Source organism: Hypanus sabinus, chromosome X2 (assembly GCF_030144855.1).
Source record: "Hypanus sabinus isolate sHypSab1 chromosome X2, sHypSab1.hap1, whole genome shotgun sequence".
NCBI classification, from domain to species: Eukaryota; Metazoa; Chordata; class Chondrichthyes; order Myliobatiformes; family Dasyatidae; genus Hypanus; species Hypanus sabinus.
Genome location: NC_082739.1, coordinates 6,940,700 through 6,962,180, shown reverse-complemented (window position 1 = coordinate 6,962,180; position 21,481 = coordinate 6,940,700). Strand labels below are relative to the sequence as shown.

Sequence of the window (21,481 nt, the reverse complement as noted above, 5' to 3'; positions counted from 1 at the left end):
TGATGCAATCCCTCCACCAACCCCCTCTGTTCATTGCCTGGGGCTTCAATGAATTGTACAGTATTCGATACACAATTCCGTCTCCGAGAGATAATGGCCGTTAACCGTGGCTTTGTCTCTCGGAGGCCCAGGACACATTCCAAACCTTGAGGAATCTGCATGTCTCTCTCTCATTTCCTGGGTCCCAGACCCGAATTAATAGCAATTCTCAAAAAGGAGGGGACTACATTGTACCCTTCGGCCCCTCAGAGTTGGGGCACAGGCATAACAATTATCAAAGTATGTATCCATATACAACTCTCAGATTCATCTTCTCCAGATAGCCATGAAACAAAGAAAGAACATAAACATTGCTCAGAGAGAAACTTCAAAGCCACCCCACTCCTGCACAAAAAAAGAACAGAAATCCCAATCTTCAACACCCCTCCCTTACATAAAATGCAACAAGAACATCAACCCCTCCAGACCCCCTCCCCTGCACAAAAAAGCTAACAGAACAAGAAGATCAACCCGCTAGCCCCCTCTCCTCATGCAACAAAATGGAAAACACGCACACCATCAGTTGTTTAAATAGTGAACACCACAATGTGCTTCCCTGTAATAATATTAAACAAAAATTTGCACTGCCACATTCAGGAACATTAGTGTAGATGCCCATTAGGGTGGCCATTGCTAAATTCCAAGGACAGAAAGAAAGAATTAGAAAGGCATAGAGTTAGAGAACAAATTCCAGAACTTGGGACCTTGGAAGTTAAAAGCAAAGATGCCAAAATTAAAGAGTACATAATGTATCTTGGAGATTATAAGACTGGAGGATGCCTTCTTTTGGAGAAATATTGGAAAGATATTTTTGATATTATTTCAACTGTTTTGAGTATTGATTTACATCAATGCTGCAGGGGAAGTGCCGGAGGACTGGAGAATGGCAAATGTTGTTCCCTTGTTTAAAAAAGGTAATAGGGAGAAACCTGGGAACTATAGACCGGTGAGTCTTAAGTCAGTGGTATGCAAACTACTGGAAAGGATTCTTAAGGATACGAGCATTTGGTTTTTATAATTTTTATAAATTATAAAAATTTTTATAAATGACCTAGATGTAGAGGCAGAAGGATGGGTGAGTAAGTTTGCGGATGACATGAAGATTGGAGAAGTTTTGGATGGAGCTGTAGGTTGCCAAAGGTTACAAGAGGATATGGACAGGCTGCAGAGTTGGGCAGAAAAATGGCAGATGGAGTTCAATCCGGACAAGTGTGAGGTGATGCATTTTGGAAGGACAAACCAGAAGACTGAGTACAGGATTAATGGTCAGTTACTTAAGAGTGTGGATGAACATAGGGACCTTGGGGTTCAAATCCATACGTCCCTCAAGGTCACTACACAGGTTGATAGGGTAGTTAAGAAGGCCTATGGGATGCTAGGCTTCATTAACAGGGGGATTGAGTTCAAGAGTAGAGAGGTCATGTTGCAACTCTACAAATCTCTGGTGAGACTGCACTTAAGAGTATTGTGTTCAATTCTGGTCACCTCATTATAGGAAGGATGTGGAAGCTATGGAGATGGTGCAGAGGAGATTTACCAGGATGTTGCCTGGTTTGGAGAACAAGTCATATGAAGCAATGTTAGCAGAGCTGGGACTTTTTTCTTTGGAGCATAGAAGAATGAGAGGGGACTTGATAGAGGTCTACAAGATTATGAGGGCATAGATAGGGTGGATAGTTAGTACCTGTTTCCCAGGGCACCAATAGCAAACACCAGAGGGCATATGTACAAAATTAAGGGAGGGAAGTTTAGGGGAGACATCGGGGGTAAGTTTTTTTACATAGAGGGTTGTGAGTGCCTGGAATGACTTGCCAGGGATGGTGGTGGAGGCTAAAACATTAGGGGTATTTAAGAGCCTCTTGGACAGACACATGGATGAAAGATAAATGGAGGGTTATGGGGTAGAGTGGGTTTAGTACTTTTAAGGATTATATGGGTCGGCACAACATGGAGGGCTGAAGGGCCTGTACTGTGCTGTAGTGTTCTATGGTTCTATGTTTCTATGGTTCTATCCTCATCCTATTACTGCAATTTTTGGCTTACCAATGGTGGAACATAGTTGTCTATCCTCTTCAGATCGTCGGATGATTGCATTTGTTACATTAATGGCCAGAAGATCCATTTTATTGAATTGGAAATAAATTAATCCTCCTATTACATTCCAATGGTTTTCCCAAACTATATCTTGTTTAAATTTAGAAAAAATCAGAAGTGTCACTTTTGACCCTTCAGTTAAATTCGAAGAAACTTGGAGACCATCTATTCAACACTTATATATGATGTAACTTGACCTTTTCTGAATCCTTTTTATTATCCTTAAATATTTGGATAGAGGAGTGGAGTTATTGACATTATTGATTGTATCCGATGTAATATAATAACCCAGCTTTGTTTAGTTTAGTTTAGTTTTTTTTATTTCTAATTCAGGGTTTTTTTAATGTTTGTTTTCTATCATGTTTAATTACATTAAGAGTTTGGGAGGCTTTGTACATTTGTGTTATCTAAAGCTTATACTTGTATATACTGTTTATTAACTATGTATTCCCAATCTCTCTGTATTACTAAATAAAAACACAAAATGCTGGCAGAACTCAGCAGGCCAGACAGCATCTATGGGAGGAGGTAGTGACGACGTTTCGGGCTGAAACCCTTCATCTATGCCTAAGTATTTGAAAATTAATAAAATGATTTAAAAAGAAAGAAATAAAGACTGGAGGAGATTACAGAGATAGGGAAAGTCAAGATACTGGAGAGGTTAAAAACAAGTGTGTAATCTTTAAACTGAGAGTCAAATTAAGACATCACGTAGGTGTGAAGAGCGATCGAAACAAAGATCTTAAGACTAAGTGGCACCATGGTAGGCAGTTACTGCTCCTACCATGCTGCTCCAGCTACCTGGGTTCGATCCTGATCTAGTATGTGGTGGTGGCAGTTCAAACCCTCTGACCCTGGGGACTTGTCATGTGCACAGTTATGGTGAGGTACAGCTACAAAGAAAACTGTGCCTACAGCAGCAGCACAGGCACACAGGTAGAAAAAACACACAGAATATAAATTATATCAGACAGTGAAGAGAAAGACTGTGCAAATCAAGACGATAAGGCAAAAAGCAAGAGAAATTCTGCGGATGCTGGAAATCCAAGGAACACACACAAAATGCCGGAGGGTCTCAGTAGACCAGACAGTAACTATTTAAAAGAGTATGGTCAATGTTTCAGTCCAAGACCCTTCAGCAGGGGTTGTACTGAAATGTTGATTGTACTCTTTTCCACAGATGCTGCCTGGCCTGCTGAGTCCCTCCAGCATTTTGTGTGTGTTGCTTACAATAATGCACAAGCATAATTAGAAATAAGCCCATGGTAGCGCAAGAGGTGGTCCTTAGTGTTCTTTGGACCAGGGTTGTAGAGATTGGTTCAAGAATCTGATGGTTGTAGGAAAGTAGCTGTTCTTGAACCCGGTGGTGTGGAACTTCAGGCTGATGGTAGCAGTGAGAAGAGAGCATGAGCCAGAAATGGGAATCCTTGATGTTAGATGTTGTCGTCGTCAATCTTTGAGTAGTTTTCAAGGCCAAGATATATACATTGGATCTTGATAGGCAAGGCTGGGAGGAATTGAAAGATCATCACAGACAGACAGACATGTTGAGCTGAGATTACAATCAAGTCAGCCATGATCTTATTAAATGGTAGAATGGGCTTCAGAGGCTGAATAGCCTACTTTTACTTCTGTCGGTATAGTCAGAGGTTGAATGGCACCTGATCAGAGTTAAGGCAAATAGCACCAGGGTCCTGACTGGCTGCAGCACGGCCTGGTATGGAAACAACAATGCCCAAGAACAGAAAATCCTACAAAAAGTTGTCGATATGGCCCAGTCCATCACAGGAAATTCCCGTCCCACCATTGAGCATATCTACAAGGAGCGCTGTCACAAGAAAACAGCATCCATTATCAAGGATCCCCACCATCCAGACCATGCTCTCTTCTCACTGCTGCCATTGACAAGGAGTTACAAGAGCCTTTTGTATTCTACTCCTAGGTCTATAAAAGGAAGCTTGCCATATTTTTAACCACTGTTTTCTTAAAGCCAATTCAATGAGATAACCACAAGTGTGAGATCACGAGAAAGACAAGAGATTAGATCATTTCGCAGAAATACATATTGCTTCACTTTCCATAATGTGGTGTAGTTAAAGACACCAAGAACAGCAGATGGTATTATAAAGTTTCAAAAGTTCATTAAGGACGACAGACCCATTCTGACAGGGATAGCAATAGTTGGCAACTCAAATCAGGTGATTATAACTTAACTCACTGGGCAGTAAGTCCACATGCTTTGGTGGAATACCTATTTCCCAGTCTGTCTAAACTTTTTCATTATTGACGTCAGTGTAACTGGGTGTGGTGCAGAATCAGCTCTACATTTGATTTTATCAGTTTCTAGATGCATGGGAAGACTAGATAAATAATTTGATTGCATAGTTTTTAATGCATCAAGTTCCCCTTGAAACACCAACATTTTTCTATAGAAGTGAGAACCGTAATTTGTCAGAATACTGATTGGGAGTGAGAGCATGTGTCAGTGGACAGTTGTTTAAGAATACAAGAGCAAAATGGCACAGATCATGTGAGATTGAACCCTGCCCCTGATGCCTGCCAACCTACACTTGCCATTTCCTGATCCAGAAGATGAACAAACTGAGCCTCCACAGCTACAAGCCATCCTGCAAAACGGAGTGTCTCTGAGAGGCAAATGGGCCTCAGGCAACCTGAGGTAAAAACCCTGTCCCCAGAAAGCCCTGATGACTTGAGGCAGTTTTTTCGTATCAAAGTCCTTTGAATCATTTTAATTTTCTCTGATTGTCAAAGATTTCTAAATTATTCAAATAGATTTAAGCAACTTAAAATGACATTAAAAAATAAAACAAGCAAAACACAATGAAATACAAACAAGTGAAATAATTCAAACACTTACCCCAGTTACTATATATTTTTCCAAAATTTCCTACTTGCCACCTCCCAGGCACGAAGCTGAGAGATCATATGCAAATTATCAAGAGCATAATTCCCACTTTCCACAAGTCTATAGTCCACCACTGATGTCTCTGGTAGCAGAAAGGGTGGTCAAATGTGCTAGCAACTAACCTGTGAGTAGTTTGTTTACTTTTGTTACCAAAAAAAATCATGATTCTTGCTTATCATATGTATATGGTGAACTGTGTCATTTGCCTTAACAACCAACACATCAAGGATGTGCTGGGGGCAGCTCACTCTGTTGCTTGGCACTCTGTATCTGTTTGCAGACATTATTTAATTACGAAAAGTATGGAGTAATTTAAATGTAATTTCTGAAATTTACCTGTTTCGGAATTTGGTTTTCACTTTCAGTATCAAACATATAATTAAAATTATAATGAAGAGGACCAATCCAGTGACACCCAAGCGAATTCCAATCTTCCACTTGTAAGAGGATGCATCATCGTCACTTGACAAATCTATAATGCAAGAAATGTGACTATATTTAGGCATGTACAGGTGTGGCGATGATTCTGTTGCAATATTTTAAATTGGCAAATTTTTCAGCAACCATTTTATCTTCCTCATGCATCACCATCAGGTGGTAGTTGGGTAGGGTACTGCATAGGATCGAAGTAAGCTGCAGAGAGTTGTAAACTTAGTCAGCTCCATCATCGGAATCAGAATCAGAATCGGGTTTATTATCATCGGCATGTATCGTGAAATCTGTTAACTTAGCAGCAGCAGTTCAATGTAATAAATAATATAGAAGAAAAACAATAAAATAATAATAATAACAACAAATAAATAAATAAATTACAGTATAAGTATATTGAATAGATAAAAAGGGCATAAAACAGAAATAATATATATTTAAAAAGTGAGGTAGTGTTCAAGGGTTCAATGTCCATTTAGGAATCGGATGACAGAGGGGAAGAAGCTGTTCCTGAATTGCTGAGTGTGTGCCTTTAGGCTTCTGTATCTCCTACCTGATGGTAACAGTGAGAAAAGGGCATGTCCTGGGTGCTGGAGGTCCTCAATCAGGAAGAAGGTACAGAAGCCTGATGGATTCACTCTCAACAATTTACACACTCAACGATTCAGGATCAGCTTCTTCCTCTCTGCCATCCAATTTCTGAAAAGACATTAAATCCATGAGCACTACCTCATTATTTTTAAAATTTCTATTTTGCATTACTTATTTAATTTTAAAATGTGAATTACAGTAAGTATATTATATATTTTCTCTATTGATATGCATTGCATCGTACTGCTGACACATAAACAACAAGTTTCACAACACATACAGGTGATATTAAGTCTGATTTTGATTTTTCTGGTTTACATATTATAGGCACAACAGTCCAACATGATTTAAATGAACATGGAATAAAATTAGGCATTAATTCACATAAATAGGACAGGTGCCCAGTTGTTTGGTCTGAAATGCTTTAAGAATAAGTTAAGAAGATATGGAAGAAAAGGTCAAGCATTTTAAGAAAGAAATTCCATAGCTCTTAGCCAAGGCACTTGAAGGCATAGATGTCAACAGAGAAGTGAAAGAAATTGAAGGATGCAGGGTTTCAGAATAATTTATGGCACTCACAGACCCACACAGACAAATAAACTAGGAGTAGGAAAAGCCCACAAAACCCTCCAAACTTCTTCTTCCACTTCATTATCTTCATTGTGAGCTTCACTCTTGAATTTCTTCTACCAACAGTAAACTTCAGCTCCATTGCTTATCAAATATTTGTGCCTTTCTTAATAAGTTCTTCTTCAATGACTCTCTAGAGGGAGTGGCTGAAGCAAGTGCAATAACAGCATTTAAAAGACATTGGACAGGTACATGGATGGTAAATACAAGAGATTCTGTAGCTACTGGAAATCCAGAGTGACACACATAAAATGCTGGAGGAACTCAAAAGGTCAGACAGCATCTATTGAGGGGAATAAACAGTTGACATGTTGGGCCATGACCCTTCATCAGGACTGGAAGGAAAGGGGGCAAGAGCCAAAATAAGAAGGTGGGGGAGGGGAAGAGTACAAGCTGGCAGGTGATAGGTAAAACCAAGTGAGGGGGGAAGGTGGGTGGGTGTTGGAGGGGTTGAAGTAAGATGCAGGGAGGGGATGGGTGGAAAGGCAAAGAGGTGAAGAAGAAAAGAATTTGATAGGAGGGAACAGTAAACCATGGAAGAAAATGAAGAAGGAGGGGAACCATTGGAAGGTCAAGAGGTTCAGTTGGTGTTCAGACCAAATATCAGAATGGGGAAGAAATGTGATCCGAGTGACTTTGACTGTGGAATGATTGCCAGTGCCAGACAGGGTCGTTTGAATGTCTCAGAAACTGCTGAACTGGTATTTTCACACACAACAATCTCCAGAGTTTACAGAGAATTGTGTGAAAAGCAAAATAACATCCAGTGAGTGGCAGTTCTGTGGCTGAAAACACCTTGTTAATGAGAGAGGTCCGAGGAGAATGGCCAAACTGGTTCAAGCTGACAGGAAGGAAATCGTAACTCAAATAACTACATGTTACAAAAGTGATGTGCAGAAGAGCATCTCTGAACATGCAACAGATTGAAGCTTGAAATGGATGGGCTACAGCAGCAGAAAACCACACCGGGTTCCGTTCCTGCACCTAATTAAGTGGTCGCTGAGTGTATCTTGTCGTCTCTGAGTATCTGCTTCACAACTTACTTTCCTGCCTATCTTTTTATGATCTGCAAATTTAGAAAATATACCATCATTGTCTTTAACCTTTTATGTAGAAATCAAATTCCAGAAGTCTGCAATTATCAGAAGTCAAATTCTTGTAGGATATATAGGATGCTGTCCAAGTTGCCATCTTGGACAATGACTCCCATCCACTCCATAATGTACTGGTTAGGCACAGGAGTACATTCAGCCAGAGACTCATTCCACCGAGATGTAACACTGAGCGTCATAGGAAGTCATTCCTGCCTGTGGCCATCATACTTTACAACTCCTCCCTAGGAGTGTCAGACACCCTGAGCCAATAGGCTGGTCCTGGACTGATTTCCACTTGGTATTATTTACTTATTATTATTTAATTATTTATAGTTTTATGTTGCTATATTTCTACACTATTCTTGGTTGGTGCGACTGTAACGAAACCCAATTTCTCTCGGGATCAATAAAGTATGTCTGTCTTGCTGTCTGTCTGATTGGCAGGAGGCAAAGAATGGGAACAAAGGGAGCCTTTTCTGGCTGGCTGCTGGTGACTGTGGTGTTCCACAGGGATTTGTGCTGGAACTGATTCCTTTTACGTTATATGTCAATGATTTAGATGATGGAGTTGATGGCTTTGTTGCAAGGTTTGCAGTTGATATGAAGTGGAAGGACTGGTAGTTTTGAGGAAGTAGAGAGGCTACAGAAGGGCTCTGACAGATAAGGAAAATGGACAAAGAAATGGCAGATGGAATACAGTGTTGGGAAGTGTATGGTCATGCACTTTGGTAGAAGAAATAAGAGGGTTGATTATTTTCTAAATGGAGAGAAAATACAAAAAACTGAGACACAATGGGACTTGGGAATGCTTGTGCAGGATTCCCTAAAGGTTACTTTGTGGGTTGAGTCTGTGGTGAGGAAGGCAAGTGCAATGTTAGCATTCATTTCAAGAGGACTAGAATATAAAAGCAAGGATGTAATGTTGAGATTTTAAAAAGCACTGGTGAGACCTCACTTGGAGCATTGTGAGCAGTTGTGGGTCCCTTATCGTAGAAAGGATGTGCTGAAACTGGAGAGGGTTCAAAGAGGGTTCACGACAATGATTCCAGGATTGAATGGCTTGTCATATGAAGATCGTTTGATGGTTCTGGGCCTGTATTTGCTATAATTCAGAAGAATGAGAAGTGACCTTATTGAAACCTATCAAATGGTGTAGAGTGGATGTTGAGAGGATGTTTTTTTATGGTGGAAGAGTCTACGACCAAAGGACCCAGCCTCAGAATAGAAGGACATCCTTCTGGAACAGAGATGAACAGGATTTTCTTTAGCCAAAGAGTGGTGAGTCTGTGGAATTTGTTTGCCACAGGCGGCTATGGAGCCCAAGTTTTTGTGTATACTTAACCAGAGGTTGATAGATTCTTGATTGGTCAGGGCATGAAGGGATATGGAGAGAAGGCAGGAGATTGGTGCAGAAAGGGAAAAAGTGGTAACACAGGTAGGTAAGGTCGTATAGAAAGCTTTTTGCACATTGACCTTCATAAATTAGAGTGTTGACTACAGGAGATGGGATATTATTTTGAAGATGTTGGTGAGACCAAGTTTGTAGTACTGTGGGCAATTCCCACAGGAAAGGTGTCAATAAGATTGAAAGAGTACAGAGAAGTTTTACAAAAATATTGCTGGGACTTGAGGACCTGAGTTACAGGGAAAGGTTGAATAGGTTAGGAGTTTATTCCCAAGAGTATAATAAAGGAGATTTGATAGAGGTATATAAAATTCAGAGGGGTATTGAAAGGGTAAGTGCAAGCAGGCTTTTTCCACTGAGGGTGGATACAGACAACATTTAAGAAGTGACTAGATGACCACTTGAATCACTTAGGTAGTAGGACCTAAAGATCGGGGTGATGAAGTTAATACAGATAGGTGCCTACTGGTTGGCATGGACCAGTTGGACCAAATGCCCAGCTTCTATGTTGTGCAATTCTATGATTGCAGGTGTTTGACACTGTGAGGCAGTGGCTCCACCAGGTGAGTCACTGTACCACCTATAAAACCCTTGGACATTGTCCATTAGAACCAAGTATCATCAACCTGCAATTCCAACTATGGATGATTGTAATTCTCCCAAATTCCTCCTTCCCTTCCTATTCCTAGTTTTGGAGATATTATTAGTTGCTTGAAAACTGTGTCCTATCTTGGAGTATGGTTGAAATAACAGCAGTGATCACCTACACCTCACTTAAGATAAACTGTTAAGTTTGTAGTTAAACAAATGTTTATACCTAGGTGTGAAGATTGTGTAATAATCAGCTTAATGACGTTTGAGTCTTTTTCAACTGGTGGTTTTGGTATATTAGGCAATCAATGTGCCAAGTGCATTCTATAACTATCTCAGTATATTTTTAATTAACTCAAAATAAGCAAACAAACCTTGCTATTGATAATTGTAATTATTTCAGCAATGCTGCATTTACAATTTCATTCAATTATTAGCTATTTCCCAAGCTGTGAGAAAGAATTTTTATTTAATTGTTCTGCGATGCAAATTTATAGAAATTAAGTAAGATTTTGGACAGCACAATTACAGATAATCCTCGAAGAGGAGCACAGCCTTGTCATGGTTTGTCATGCCTCAATGACCTGGAGAGCTATGTTGGCTGGAGTTTAGGGCTTTATTCCTTGGCTCTTGGTATGCCAAGAGCCAAGGTATGCATGGTATGCATGGGTATCACCCATGCCAAAGAAGATACAGTATATGGGATGCTTGTCTTCATTGGTAGGGTTTTGAGTATAAGGGTAAGGATGTTATGTAGCAGCTATATAAAACTGGGCTGCACTTGGAGTTCAACGGACCCCTCAGTCAATGGTAGGGGTCCATGGCATAAAAATGGCTGGGAACCCTTGATTTAGAGCATTGTGTGCAGTTCTGGTTACAGGAAGGATTTGGAAGCTTTGCAAAAATTAAAAACGAGGTTTACAAAGATGCTGACCAGAAATAGAGGATATGAGTTATAAGGACAGGTTGCATAAATTTGTGTTGTTTTTTTCCTGGAGCATCCATGGCTGTGGGGAGACATGGTAGAAGATTTTAGAGCTTTGAGAGGAATAGATAGGGTTGACAGAATCTTTATGCCAGGGTATAACTGTCAAATACACTTGAACTGAGAGGAAGTAAGTTTCAGGGAGACATGCATGGCAAGTTTTTTCTACACCCAGGAGTTCCCAGGAGATTGGCAGAGGCAGAAATGATAGTGATGCTTAAGAGACCTTTAGTTGGATGTATGGATATGCAAGAAATGGAGGGAGTGGATTGTGGGCAGGCAGAACAATTTAGCTTAATTTTGTAATACACACAAGACGCTGGAGGAATTCAGCAGGCCAGGCAGTACCTATAGAAAAGAACAAACAGTTGATGTCTTTCTTCAGGACCGGAAAAGAAGGGGAGAAGTCAGAGCAACAGAGTGGGGGTGGGAAGGAAGAATAATAAGGTAGTGGGTGATAGGTGAAACTGGAAGTGGGGGTGAAGTGAAGAGCTGAGAAGTTGATTGGTGAAAGAGATAAAGGGCTGGAGAAGGAGGAATCTGATGGGACAGGACAGAAGACCATGGAAGGGGGAGGAGCACCAGAGGTAGGTGATGGGCAGGTTAGGAGATAAGGGAAGAGAGGGAGATGGGAATGGGGAATGGTGAAGGGGGGTGCAATTACTGGAAGTTTGAGAAATCGATGTACATGCCATCAGATTGGAGCCTACCCAGACAGAATACAAGGTGTTGCTCCTCCAGCCTGAGTGTGGCCTCATCACCACAGCAGAAGGGACCATGGAATGACGTGTCGGAATGGGAATGGGAAGTGAAATTGAAATAGGTGGCCACTGGGAGATCCCGCTTTTTCTGGCGGATAGAGTAAAAGTTCTTGGCAAAGTGGTCTTCCAATCTACATCAGGTCTCACCAATATACAGGAGGCCACTCCAGGAGTGCAGGACACAATATGTGACCCCAAAAAGACTCACAGGTGAAGAGTCGCCTCACCTGGAAGGGCTGTTTGGGGCGCTGAATGGTAGTGTCCCCTGCCCCCTTCACCATTCCCCATTCCCATTTCCCTCTCTCACCTTATCTCCTTACCTGCCCATCACCTTCCTCTGGTGCTCCTCCCCCTTTTCTTTCTTCCATGGTCTGCTAACCTCTCCTATTAGGTTCCCCCTTCTCCAGCCCTGTATCACTTTCACCAATCAACTTCCCAGCAATTTGCTTCACCCCTCCCCCTCCCAGTTTCACCTATCACCTTGCATCTCTTCCTCCCCTCACCCCCACCTTATTCTGACTTCTCATATCTTTTTTCCAGTCTTGATGAAGGGCCTCAGCCCAAAACATCGACTATTTACTCTTTTCCATAGATGCAGCCTGGCCTGCTGAATTCCTCCAGCATTTTGTGTGTGTTATTCTGATTTCCAGCATCTGTGGATCTTCTCTTGTTTGTTGCTTAATTTTGTGTTGTGCTTGACACATACAGTATATTAAGGGCTCAGCAGTCTCATCTTATATTCTATTGTTCTATGTTCTATTTTCTGGCTCATTATCTCACAGCTTTTATGACCTGTGTTCATTCCTGACCTTGGGACATTCTCCTTAGGTTTCTCCTGGGAGATCTGGTTTCCTATTTCATCTCAATGATTTGTGGGTTGATAAGTTAATTGCAACTCTAAATTACCCTTAGGTGTAAGAACATGCTAGAATCAGAGAGTTTAGTTAGGAAAAATGTTATTAGTGTAGGTTTAGTGAAAATGGGAAATTAATGTTTGATGCAGTGGGTCAAAGGACTTGTTTCCTTACTGTATAAGTAAATCTTTCATTCTTTTCTATTCATCTGTCAGTTGTCGGGATTGCCGGCATGACCATCACTGACAATCTAGCCCCAATTTCCTTTGAGGTGGAGATGGTTAGTGATCACTTTAAAAACCATGATTTAATCTTTTAGTTAGTTTGTTCCAAGTCTCAACCAAAAGTAACCACAATATACACTGCAGACACTGGGGTCAAATCAACATGTACAACACGCTGGAGGAACTCAGCAGGTCATGCAGCAACCGTGGAAATGAGCAGTCAGTGTTTCAGGCCGAGACCCTTCTTCAGTCCTGACGAAGGGTCTCAGCCCGAAACATTGACTGCTCATTTCCATGGATGCTGCCTGAACTGCTGAGTTCCTCCAGCATGTTGTATGTGTTGACCAAACCAATAGTGATGCCTCTGGTACTTCTTCCACTAAAGGAAACCTTGCGCTCTTTATAAGGTCATTATCTATGGGACTTTATTCTGAAATTATGCTTCTTATACAGCTTCTGGTTCCTTAAAGTTGTTATCACCGGGGGTGACAGTGAGGATAATCTCCCACTATCTATTAAATACTCTCAATGGTGTGCATCTCAAATGGCCTCTGACAACCAAGTCCACCTCCTGGCCTTAACGTGTAGCTTAGCTACTAAGCCTGGTGGAACTGTTTCTACTGACAGGAGAAGGGACAAAGGTTGGTTACGGATACCTCAAAACCAGTTGCTTCAGACAAATGGGGCTTGTCAGCCATGGTTAGTAGCTTCTCGAGGAGAAGGAAAACTCTGATTTCAAACCTCTGCTGTCTTGTGGCTATACCCTCTCATGGGGGAGGCTTTGGGAGTAAACCCTGAGTGAAAAATCTGGAGTTGGAGTCCCTAAGGCAGTCCTACATTGAGCTCAACGCTGACTGGCAACTCCTGCAATTGGTGGCAAATTGTATCAGTGTCTACCATTCCCTTGGATTCACTAGCTGCATGGAAAGTGGGAGGGGGGAGGCTGCTGCATGGACAACAACTTGCTCTCCTTATTTTACTGCCCTGGCTTAGACAGCTGTGACTTGATATCCATGGCTGACCCTGACCATTGGAGGGCCTCAATATACAACTTGTCTTGCATTTCAAAGAAACATTTGTAGCTGTAAAGCGTGTTGAGGCAAACTGACCTTGAGAAATGTGTGGTAATACAGTAAATACAAACTCCTCTTTCTTGCTTTACCCTTAACTACTGCACCTTGGGCAATTTGAAGGCCACCTTACCTGAGCTTTCTGTGCTGTTCATTGCAGACGTTGTGTTGCTATTTGGAGCTACGGTGATGTCTTCAACTTCCGATTTCTGCTCTTCACCTGGCATTCCCAATTAAATAAAAATAACCAAAATAGATTTATAAAAATACTAGGAAATAACAATTGAGATGGAAAGCATTTGTAGATAAGAAGCTAACTGCAAAACAATGTTATTGAGAACTATTCTGAAATTGTCTTCTGGGAGATAGAACCCATATGGTGGATCAGTGCAAAGCTACAGTACTGGATTGAATAACAGAAGCTAATTGAACCAAATTTCAATTTTCCTCAAGGAATACAACAGACCCTGAAGCTGCCTTTTAGGCCAGGGCTTATCTTTCCTTGGTCTTCCCTTCCTCAATCCACATACTTCGAAAGTTCAACCATTTAATTATTTAGAGTCATAACCTATAGAGCAGTACAGTGCAAAAACAAGCTCTTCAGCCCATGCCAAACTATTATTTTTCATGGTCCCAGTAACCTGCACCTGGATTTGATTTATGAAATGTTACATCCCTGGTAGCATCTTTCCTGAAAGAGCCAAGATAGTGTCTGCTTAGCTCTGGAGAATCTCAGGAGTCATCCCAGTATATCATACCTTTCAACTAAAGAATAGATGAGATTGGAAAGGGTTGATTTCACTTCTCTTCATGCAGTAGTGATTTAACTCATTGTGAATGCAAATATAACAGGGCTAATTTTAATTAACTCAAAGCAGTTTGTGGATACCTGTGATATTTTTTATTAATTCAATGGTTTCTTGGCTAGTTGGTGTTTATTGCTTGTCTGTAATTACACTAGTGAAGGTGCTGGTGAACTCCTTGTTTGAACTGTTTGGTGCTTAAGATACTGCCACAGTGGGTAAGGGCCCCAAGATTTAAAATCAACGATAATGAAGAATTGATTTTTTTTTCACGTGAGCAGTATGTAAATTGGACAAAAACATTTAGTGTTTGATCTCCTTCAATGGGTTCAGTCCAAAACTCAAGGGACTTAATACCCAGGATGAAACAGCTTGTTACATGGCACTAAGGCGCAACATCCTCTCCTCCATCACTGGTAACTTTAGGTTGTGTTACCATGCACCTGCTGCCATTTGCAGATACAGTGTGCCAGTGATGGAACAGAGCCTTGCTGCCATTCTAACAGGCTGCTCTGTCCTGGATATTAAGTCCCTTGAATTTTGGACTGAACCCCACTGAAGCAAGTCAAACACATTCCCTTCCCTCATGGTGTCCCTTATAGCTAGTAGAAAGGTTTTGAGGAGGTGAGTCACTCACAACAGAATATCCAGAACTGCTCTTATGGCCACAATATTTATGCAACAGAATGAGTGACAGACATCCAGCATCACTATCTATTGTTGAATAATGAATGTGTGTTAGGAACATGCAGGTGCCTCTTAAATATGGTGTCATATTGAATCTATATGAGAGAAATCCCAGCATTTTATGTGGGTGAGACAATCCAATAAACAAGGAGCATAAGGGAAGAAATTGACTCCAAGAACAATGTTTAACTCTTAACTGAGGAAAGTGAATGCTCAGAAGGTCTTTGTTCTGTGGAAAAGCAGAGTGAATTGTCCCTGTGAATAATTAATAAAGGTGCTACAAAACTCAGTAGGCAGCTGGTGGTGCAGTGACATCAGCACCAGATTCCAAGGCGAGCAGTCCGGGGCTCAAATCTGGCCGGCTGCTTGCACACTTTCCATTCATGCTGGGTTGAACATTGAGCTAACAACCTGACCTCACAAAAAACAGACACATGCTAAAAAATGGCAAGTTTGCTGACTGATGCGCCACAGGGCACGAGAAGGAAAAACAACAACAAAACTCAGTACCACGTAAGGTTATGCTCATATTTATATTTTGCTTATTTTGTATTATATGAGGTAATCTATATTGCACACAGAGTAATCCCATCAATTCCATTCCTCCCACTAACTTCTCTGCAACCTATTCCCTCTCATATGCACATCAATTTCACCCTGTTCGTGCTCCTTATTGATTGACTGGGTTCACATGGGTTATGGGAGGAAATTTGAGCACCAGGCCAAAACCCAGGTCATAGGGAGAACATTCAAACTCCATGCAACACCTTTACAAATCAGTTTTGAGCAGAGTTCAGTGAATTGAGACAAGATCACCATGTTACTCTGTCTTGCATTTGAATTCCACATTATAAGCACAGTGACATGATGTCCTACCTTGGACAGTTAAATTCCAAGATTCTTGATGAAGATCCTGCTCTGTCTTCACTTTGCAGTAATAGATTCCACTGTCAGCAGCAACAAGTGATTCAAAATACAGAGAAGCATCTCCATGGTCCCCATTTCGAGATGCAAAAGAGATATTCTGATTCGGATGGGTTTTATAAACCTTTCCCCCAGAAAGTGTTATTATCTGCAGAAAAGGTAGGAATTACAACTTTAGGAATGTTTCACACCAACACCAACCTGCGTCTTCATTCATCTTTCCCTGGATTTTGGGATGATGAATGGAACAGACATTATTGAAAGCTAAAGATACTCAGTCCAATCAGGTTCAGTAGTGATTTTCTTTTCAATCTTTCAAACCATTCAACGAACTGCTTAACAATCAAGCTCCTTTATATAACACTATTCATCAATTAGACTTTATGATTTAGAACAATTTTCGATGCAGTGTTAAAGACTGAGTGGTGACCTTATAGAATTGTATAAAATAATGAGAGGCATAGGTAGGGCTAATGCACACAGTCTTTTCCTCAGGGTTTGGGAATCAGACCAGTTTAAGTTGAGAGAGGAAAGATTTAATAGAAACTTGAAGACATCTCCATATGAACAATATAACACTAAAAGCCATAGGAGCAGAATTAGGCCATTTGGCCCATCAAGCCTACTCAGCCATTTTATCATGGCTGATCCACTTTCCCTCTCAACCCCGATCTCCCGCCTTCTCCCTGTATCCCTTCATGCTCTGACCAGTCAAGAATATATCAACCTCTACCTTTAATATACCCAAAGACTTGGCCTCCACAGTCACCTTTGGCAACACATTCCACAGATTCACCACTCTCCAGCTGAAGAAATTGCTCCTCATCTCCGTTCTAAAAGGGCATTCTTCTATTCTGAGGCTGTGTCCTCTAGTTATAGACTCCCCCACGATAGAAAATATCCTCTCCACATCCACTCTATTGAGGCATTTCAATGATGACACCCCTCATTCTTCTGGATTCCAGTGAGTACAGACCCAGTGTTAACAAATGCTCTTCATATGATGCTTTGCAATCCCAGAATCATTTTTGTGAACCTCCTTTGAACCGTTTGCAATGGCAGCACACCTTCTCTTAGATACGAGGCCTAAAGTGCTTACAGTACTTCAAGTGAGGCCTCACCAGTGCTTCATAAAGCCTTAACATTGCATCCTTGCTTTTATATGTAAGACAAGCTTTTCACTGTAATAAACCAATACCATCTTTTTTTCCAAATACAGCAGGAAATTTGTTAGTGTTTTTGTTTCAAGCGAGGGGGGGTTGATTTTCATGTTGCCGTTTGCGTGTTTTGTTTTTTTTGAGCGTGGTGGAGGTGGGGTCATGTTTTTCTTTGAATGGCTTCCACTGTTTTCTTTGTTTCATGGCTGTCTGGACAAGATGAATCTCAGAGTTGCATACTGCACATATACTTTGATAATAAATGTACCTTGAACCTTTAATGAAATGAACTGCCAGAGGAAGTAGTTGAGGCAAGTACAATAACAACATTTAAAAGACTGTTGGACAGGTTCATAGATCATAAGATAAAGGAGCAGAAGTAGGCCATTCGGCCCATCAAGTCTGCTCTGCCACTCCACCATGAGCTAAACTATTCTCCCATCTAGTTCCAATTTCTGGCTTTTTCCCCATATCCCTTGATACCCTAACTAATTAGATACCTATCAATCTCCTCCTTAAACACCCTCAATGATCGGGCCTCCACAGTTGTATGTGGCAACGAATTCCATAAATCCATGACCCTCTGGCTAAAAAAAATTCTCCTCATCTCTGTTTTAAATGGGTACCCTCTAATTCTAAGACTGTGACCTCTTGTCCTGGACTCACCCACCAAGGGAAACAGCCATTCCACATCTACTCTGTCCAACCCTTTCAACATTCAAAATGTTTCTATGAGATCCCCTCTCATCCTTCTATACTCTAATGAATACAGTCCAAGAGTCCAAGAAACTGCACACAGTATTCCAAATGAGGTCTCACCAGTGCCCCATAGAGCCTCATCAACACCTCCTTACTCTTATACACTATTCCTCTTGAAATGAATGCCAACATAGCATTCACTTTCCTTACTGCCGATCCAACCTGGTGGTTAACCTTTAGGGTTTCCTGCACAAGGACCCCCAAGTCCCTTTGCACTTCCAATTTTTGAATTTTCTCCCCATCTAAATAATAATCTGCCCGATTATTTCTTCTTCCAAAATGTACAACCGTACATTTCTCAACATTGTATCTCTTCTGCCATTTCTTTGTCCACTCTCCGAAACTGAGCAAGTCTCTCTGCAACCTTTCCATTTCTTCAACACTTCCTGCTCCTCCACCTATCTTGGTGTCATCCGCAAACTTAGCCACAAAGCCATTTAATCCATAAACTAAATCATCGGTATACAGTGTAAAAAGAAGCGGCCCCAACACTGACCCCTGCGGAACACCACTAGTAACCGGCAACCAACCAGACTAAGGATCCCTTTATTTCCACCCTTTGCTTTCTGCCTATCAGCCAATGCTCCACCCATTCCAATATCCTTCCTGTAATTCCAAGGGTCTTCATCTTATTAAGCAGCCTCTTTTGCGGCACCTTATCGAAGGCCTTTTGAAAATCCAAATACACAACATGCACAGCCTCTCCCTTGTCAATCTTTTTTTGAGATTACCTCAAAAAATTCCAACAGTTTGGTGAGGCAGGATCTTCCCTTCATGAAACCATGCTAGCTTGGGCCTATCTTGTCATGCACCTTGAGGTATTTCATAATCTCGTCCTTGAGGGTCGACTCCAATAACTTTCCAACTACCGATGTCAGACTAATAGGCCAAATAGGAAGGTCTAGAAGGAGCAAACACAAGGAAATCTGCAGATGCTGGAAATTCAAACAACACACACAAAATGGTGGTGGAATGCAGCAGGCCGGGCAGCATCTATAAGGAGAAGCACTGTCGACGTTTCGGGCCGAGACCCTTCGTCAGGACTAACTGAAAGGAGAGATACTAAGAGATTTGAAAGTAGTGGGGGATTTGAAAGCAAAATGATAGGAGAAGACCGGAGGGGGTGGGATGAAGCTAAGAGCTGGAAAGGTGATTGGCGAAAGTGATACAGAGCTGGAGAAGGGAAAGGATCATGGGACAGGAGGCCTCGGGAGAAAGAAACGGGGATGGGGGAGCACCAGAGGGAGATGGAGAATAGGCAGAGTGATAGGCAGAAAGAGAGAGAAAAAAAACAAACAACTAAATATGTCAGAGATGGTCTAAGAAGGGGAGGAGGGGAATTAACAGAAGTTAGAGAAGTCAATGTTCATGCCATCAGGTTGGAGGCTACCCAGCCGGTATATAAGGTGTTTTTCCTCCAACCTGAGTGTGGATTCACACTGAGTGTGAGTGTGTCTACTATCAAGATGAATGTCAAACAGGAGTACTTATTGTTAAGGGGACAACCAAAGGGGTAATCTCTAGTGTCTGACTCTTCCCCTTCCCTCTCCTGAATGTTACCCACTTATCTATCTCCCGAGGCCCCGGTGTGATTACTTGCCTAGAGCTCCTCTTTGTCACCTCCTCGCTTTCCCTGATCAGATGAATGTCATCGAGCTGCATCTCCAGTTTCCTAACATGGTCCCTAACTAGCTGCAGCTCAACGCACCTGGCACAAATATGGCCATCCGGGAGGCTGGGAGTCTCCAGGACTTCCCACCCCTGACACCCAATACCTAAACATGGATGTTTAGATAACAATTCCTTTTGTAAATGGAAATAGAACTCAGGCATAGGTTCAGGATGAGAGGTTGCCCTTTCAAGATAAAGACAAGGAAGGAATTCTCTACCACAGAGAACTTGTAGACCGAGTTATTGACTACATTCAAGGCTAATATTGGTAGTCTTTCAGACTGGTGCTTCATGGTCAGCTGATCCAGAAGATTAAGTGATATGAGATCCATGGTGACTTGGTAGGTTGGATTCAAATGTACCTTTTCCCAGCCTTCAACTCCACTGCAGTGACAAATGCACAGCACAGGAACAATGTGACTATCACCAAAAAGGTTTTAAGGGTCATGAGATTGATTGATTGCAGGTACATTTTGGGTTGTTTTATGAGGGATATTGTAACAGGTTGGGTCCATAGTCATTGGAAGTTTTTCAGTTAAGACTTTTCTATGACAATCATGACATCTAAAACTTTGACAAACTTCTACAGATGTATGGTGGAGAGTATATTGACTGGTTGCATCACTGCCTGGCATGGAAACACCAATGCCCTTGAATGGAAAATCCTTACAAAATGTAGTGGATATGGCCCAGACCATCATGGGTAAAACCCTCCCATATTGAGCATATTTACATGGAGCTCTGTTGCAGGAAAGCGGCATCCATCAACAAGACAATGCTCTCTTCTCACTGCTACCATATAGAAGAAGGTACAAGAGCCTCAGGACCCTCTCAACCAGGTTCAGGAACAGTAATTATCCCTCGGCCATCAGACCCTTGAACCAGAGGGGATAACTTCACTCAACTTCACTTACCCCATCACTGAACTATTTCCACAACCTATGGACTCTCCTTTAAGAATTCTTCATCTTATGTTCTCAATATTTATCGCTTATTTATTTTTTCTCTTTTTTTATTTGCATAGTTTATTGTCTTTTGCATATTGGTTGTTTGTTCTTCCTGTTGGATGCAGTTTTTCATTGATTCTTTTGCGTTTCTTGGATATATTGTGTATGCCCACAAGAAAACAAAATATATTTGATAATAAATTTACTCTGAACTTTGAACCTTGAAGAAGTGATCTCACTGAAACATTTTAGATAAAAGGGTGGATGTAGACTAATTAACAAACTTCCATCACTGCTCCCGTCTTCTGTGACTTCTGTTAATCTATGTGAGTTATCAAAATTTGAAAATGCAAAAAACTTCAGTATCTCTTCACCCTAAGTCTTGTATATTTATTTACCATTTTATCTGATTCATTCCAGCTTTTACTTTTGATCGTCCACTCGATGTCCAAGTAGCCATTTGGAGCAGATCTAAATTGGTATTTACAAGTCAGGGTGACACTATCTCCAGCTTGCCTCCAGACCAAGCTGTGTTTCTTCCCTTCCACCGCCATACCTACTACAGAACGTAAAGAGAACGTTAAGCACCAAACTTGCAACAGTCTTTGTGTGGTGCACTGCAGAGTGTCTTAAAGTGACTGTACACAGCACAATGGAGATCATGCTTTCTCCTACATTACATTGTTCCTACATTTAAATCATGTTTCCGCATGAAAACCACATTTGTCACATGGGAGAAACATCATGTCACATTTCCCAGTCCATAGAAATGTTCCATTGCTGCCCTCACAATCTTCAGTTTCGATTAGTCTGGCAAGAAAAAAAATAAATAGAAGGATT

The 21,481-nt window shown here is 41.3% G+C and overlaps 1 protein-coding gene across 1 annotated transcript in view; it reads right to left on the bottom strand.

The window, feature by feature from the left end:
- LOC132385038 (uncharacterized) overlaps nucleotides 1–20,026 on the bottom strand; it is a 31,061-nt gene extending 11,035 nt beyond the window's left edge. The window contains exons 1-4 of the mRNA XM_059956743.1: nucleotides 19,913–20,026; nucleotides 16,060–16,255; nucleotides 13,827–13,913; nucleotides 5,396–5,531 (exon numbers count right to left, since the gene is read on the bottom strand). Of these exons, the coding sequence (XP_059812726.1) occupies nucleotides 5,396–5,531; nucleotides 13,827–13,913; nucleotides 16,060–16,255; nucleotides 19,913–20,026 (533 nt within the window). The remainder of the gene's footprint in view (nucleotides 1–5,395; nucleotides 5,532–13,826; nucleotides 13,914–16,059; nucleotides 16,256–19,912) is intronic.
- Nucleotides 20,027–21,481: the final 1,455 nt, after the last annotated feature.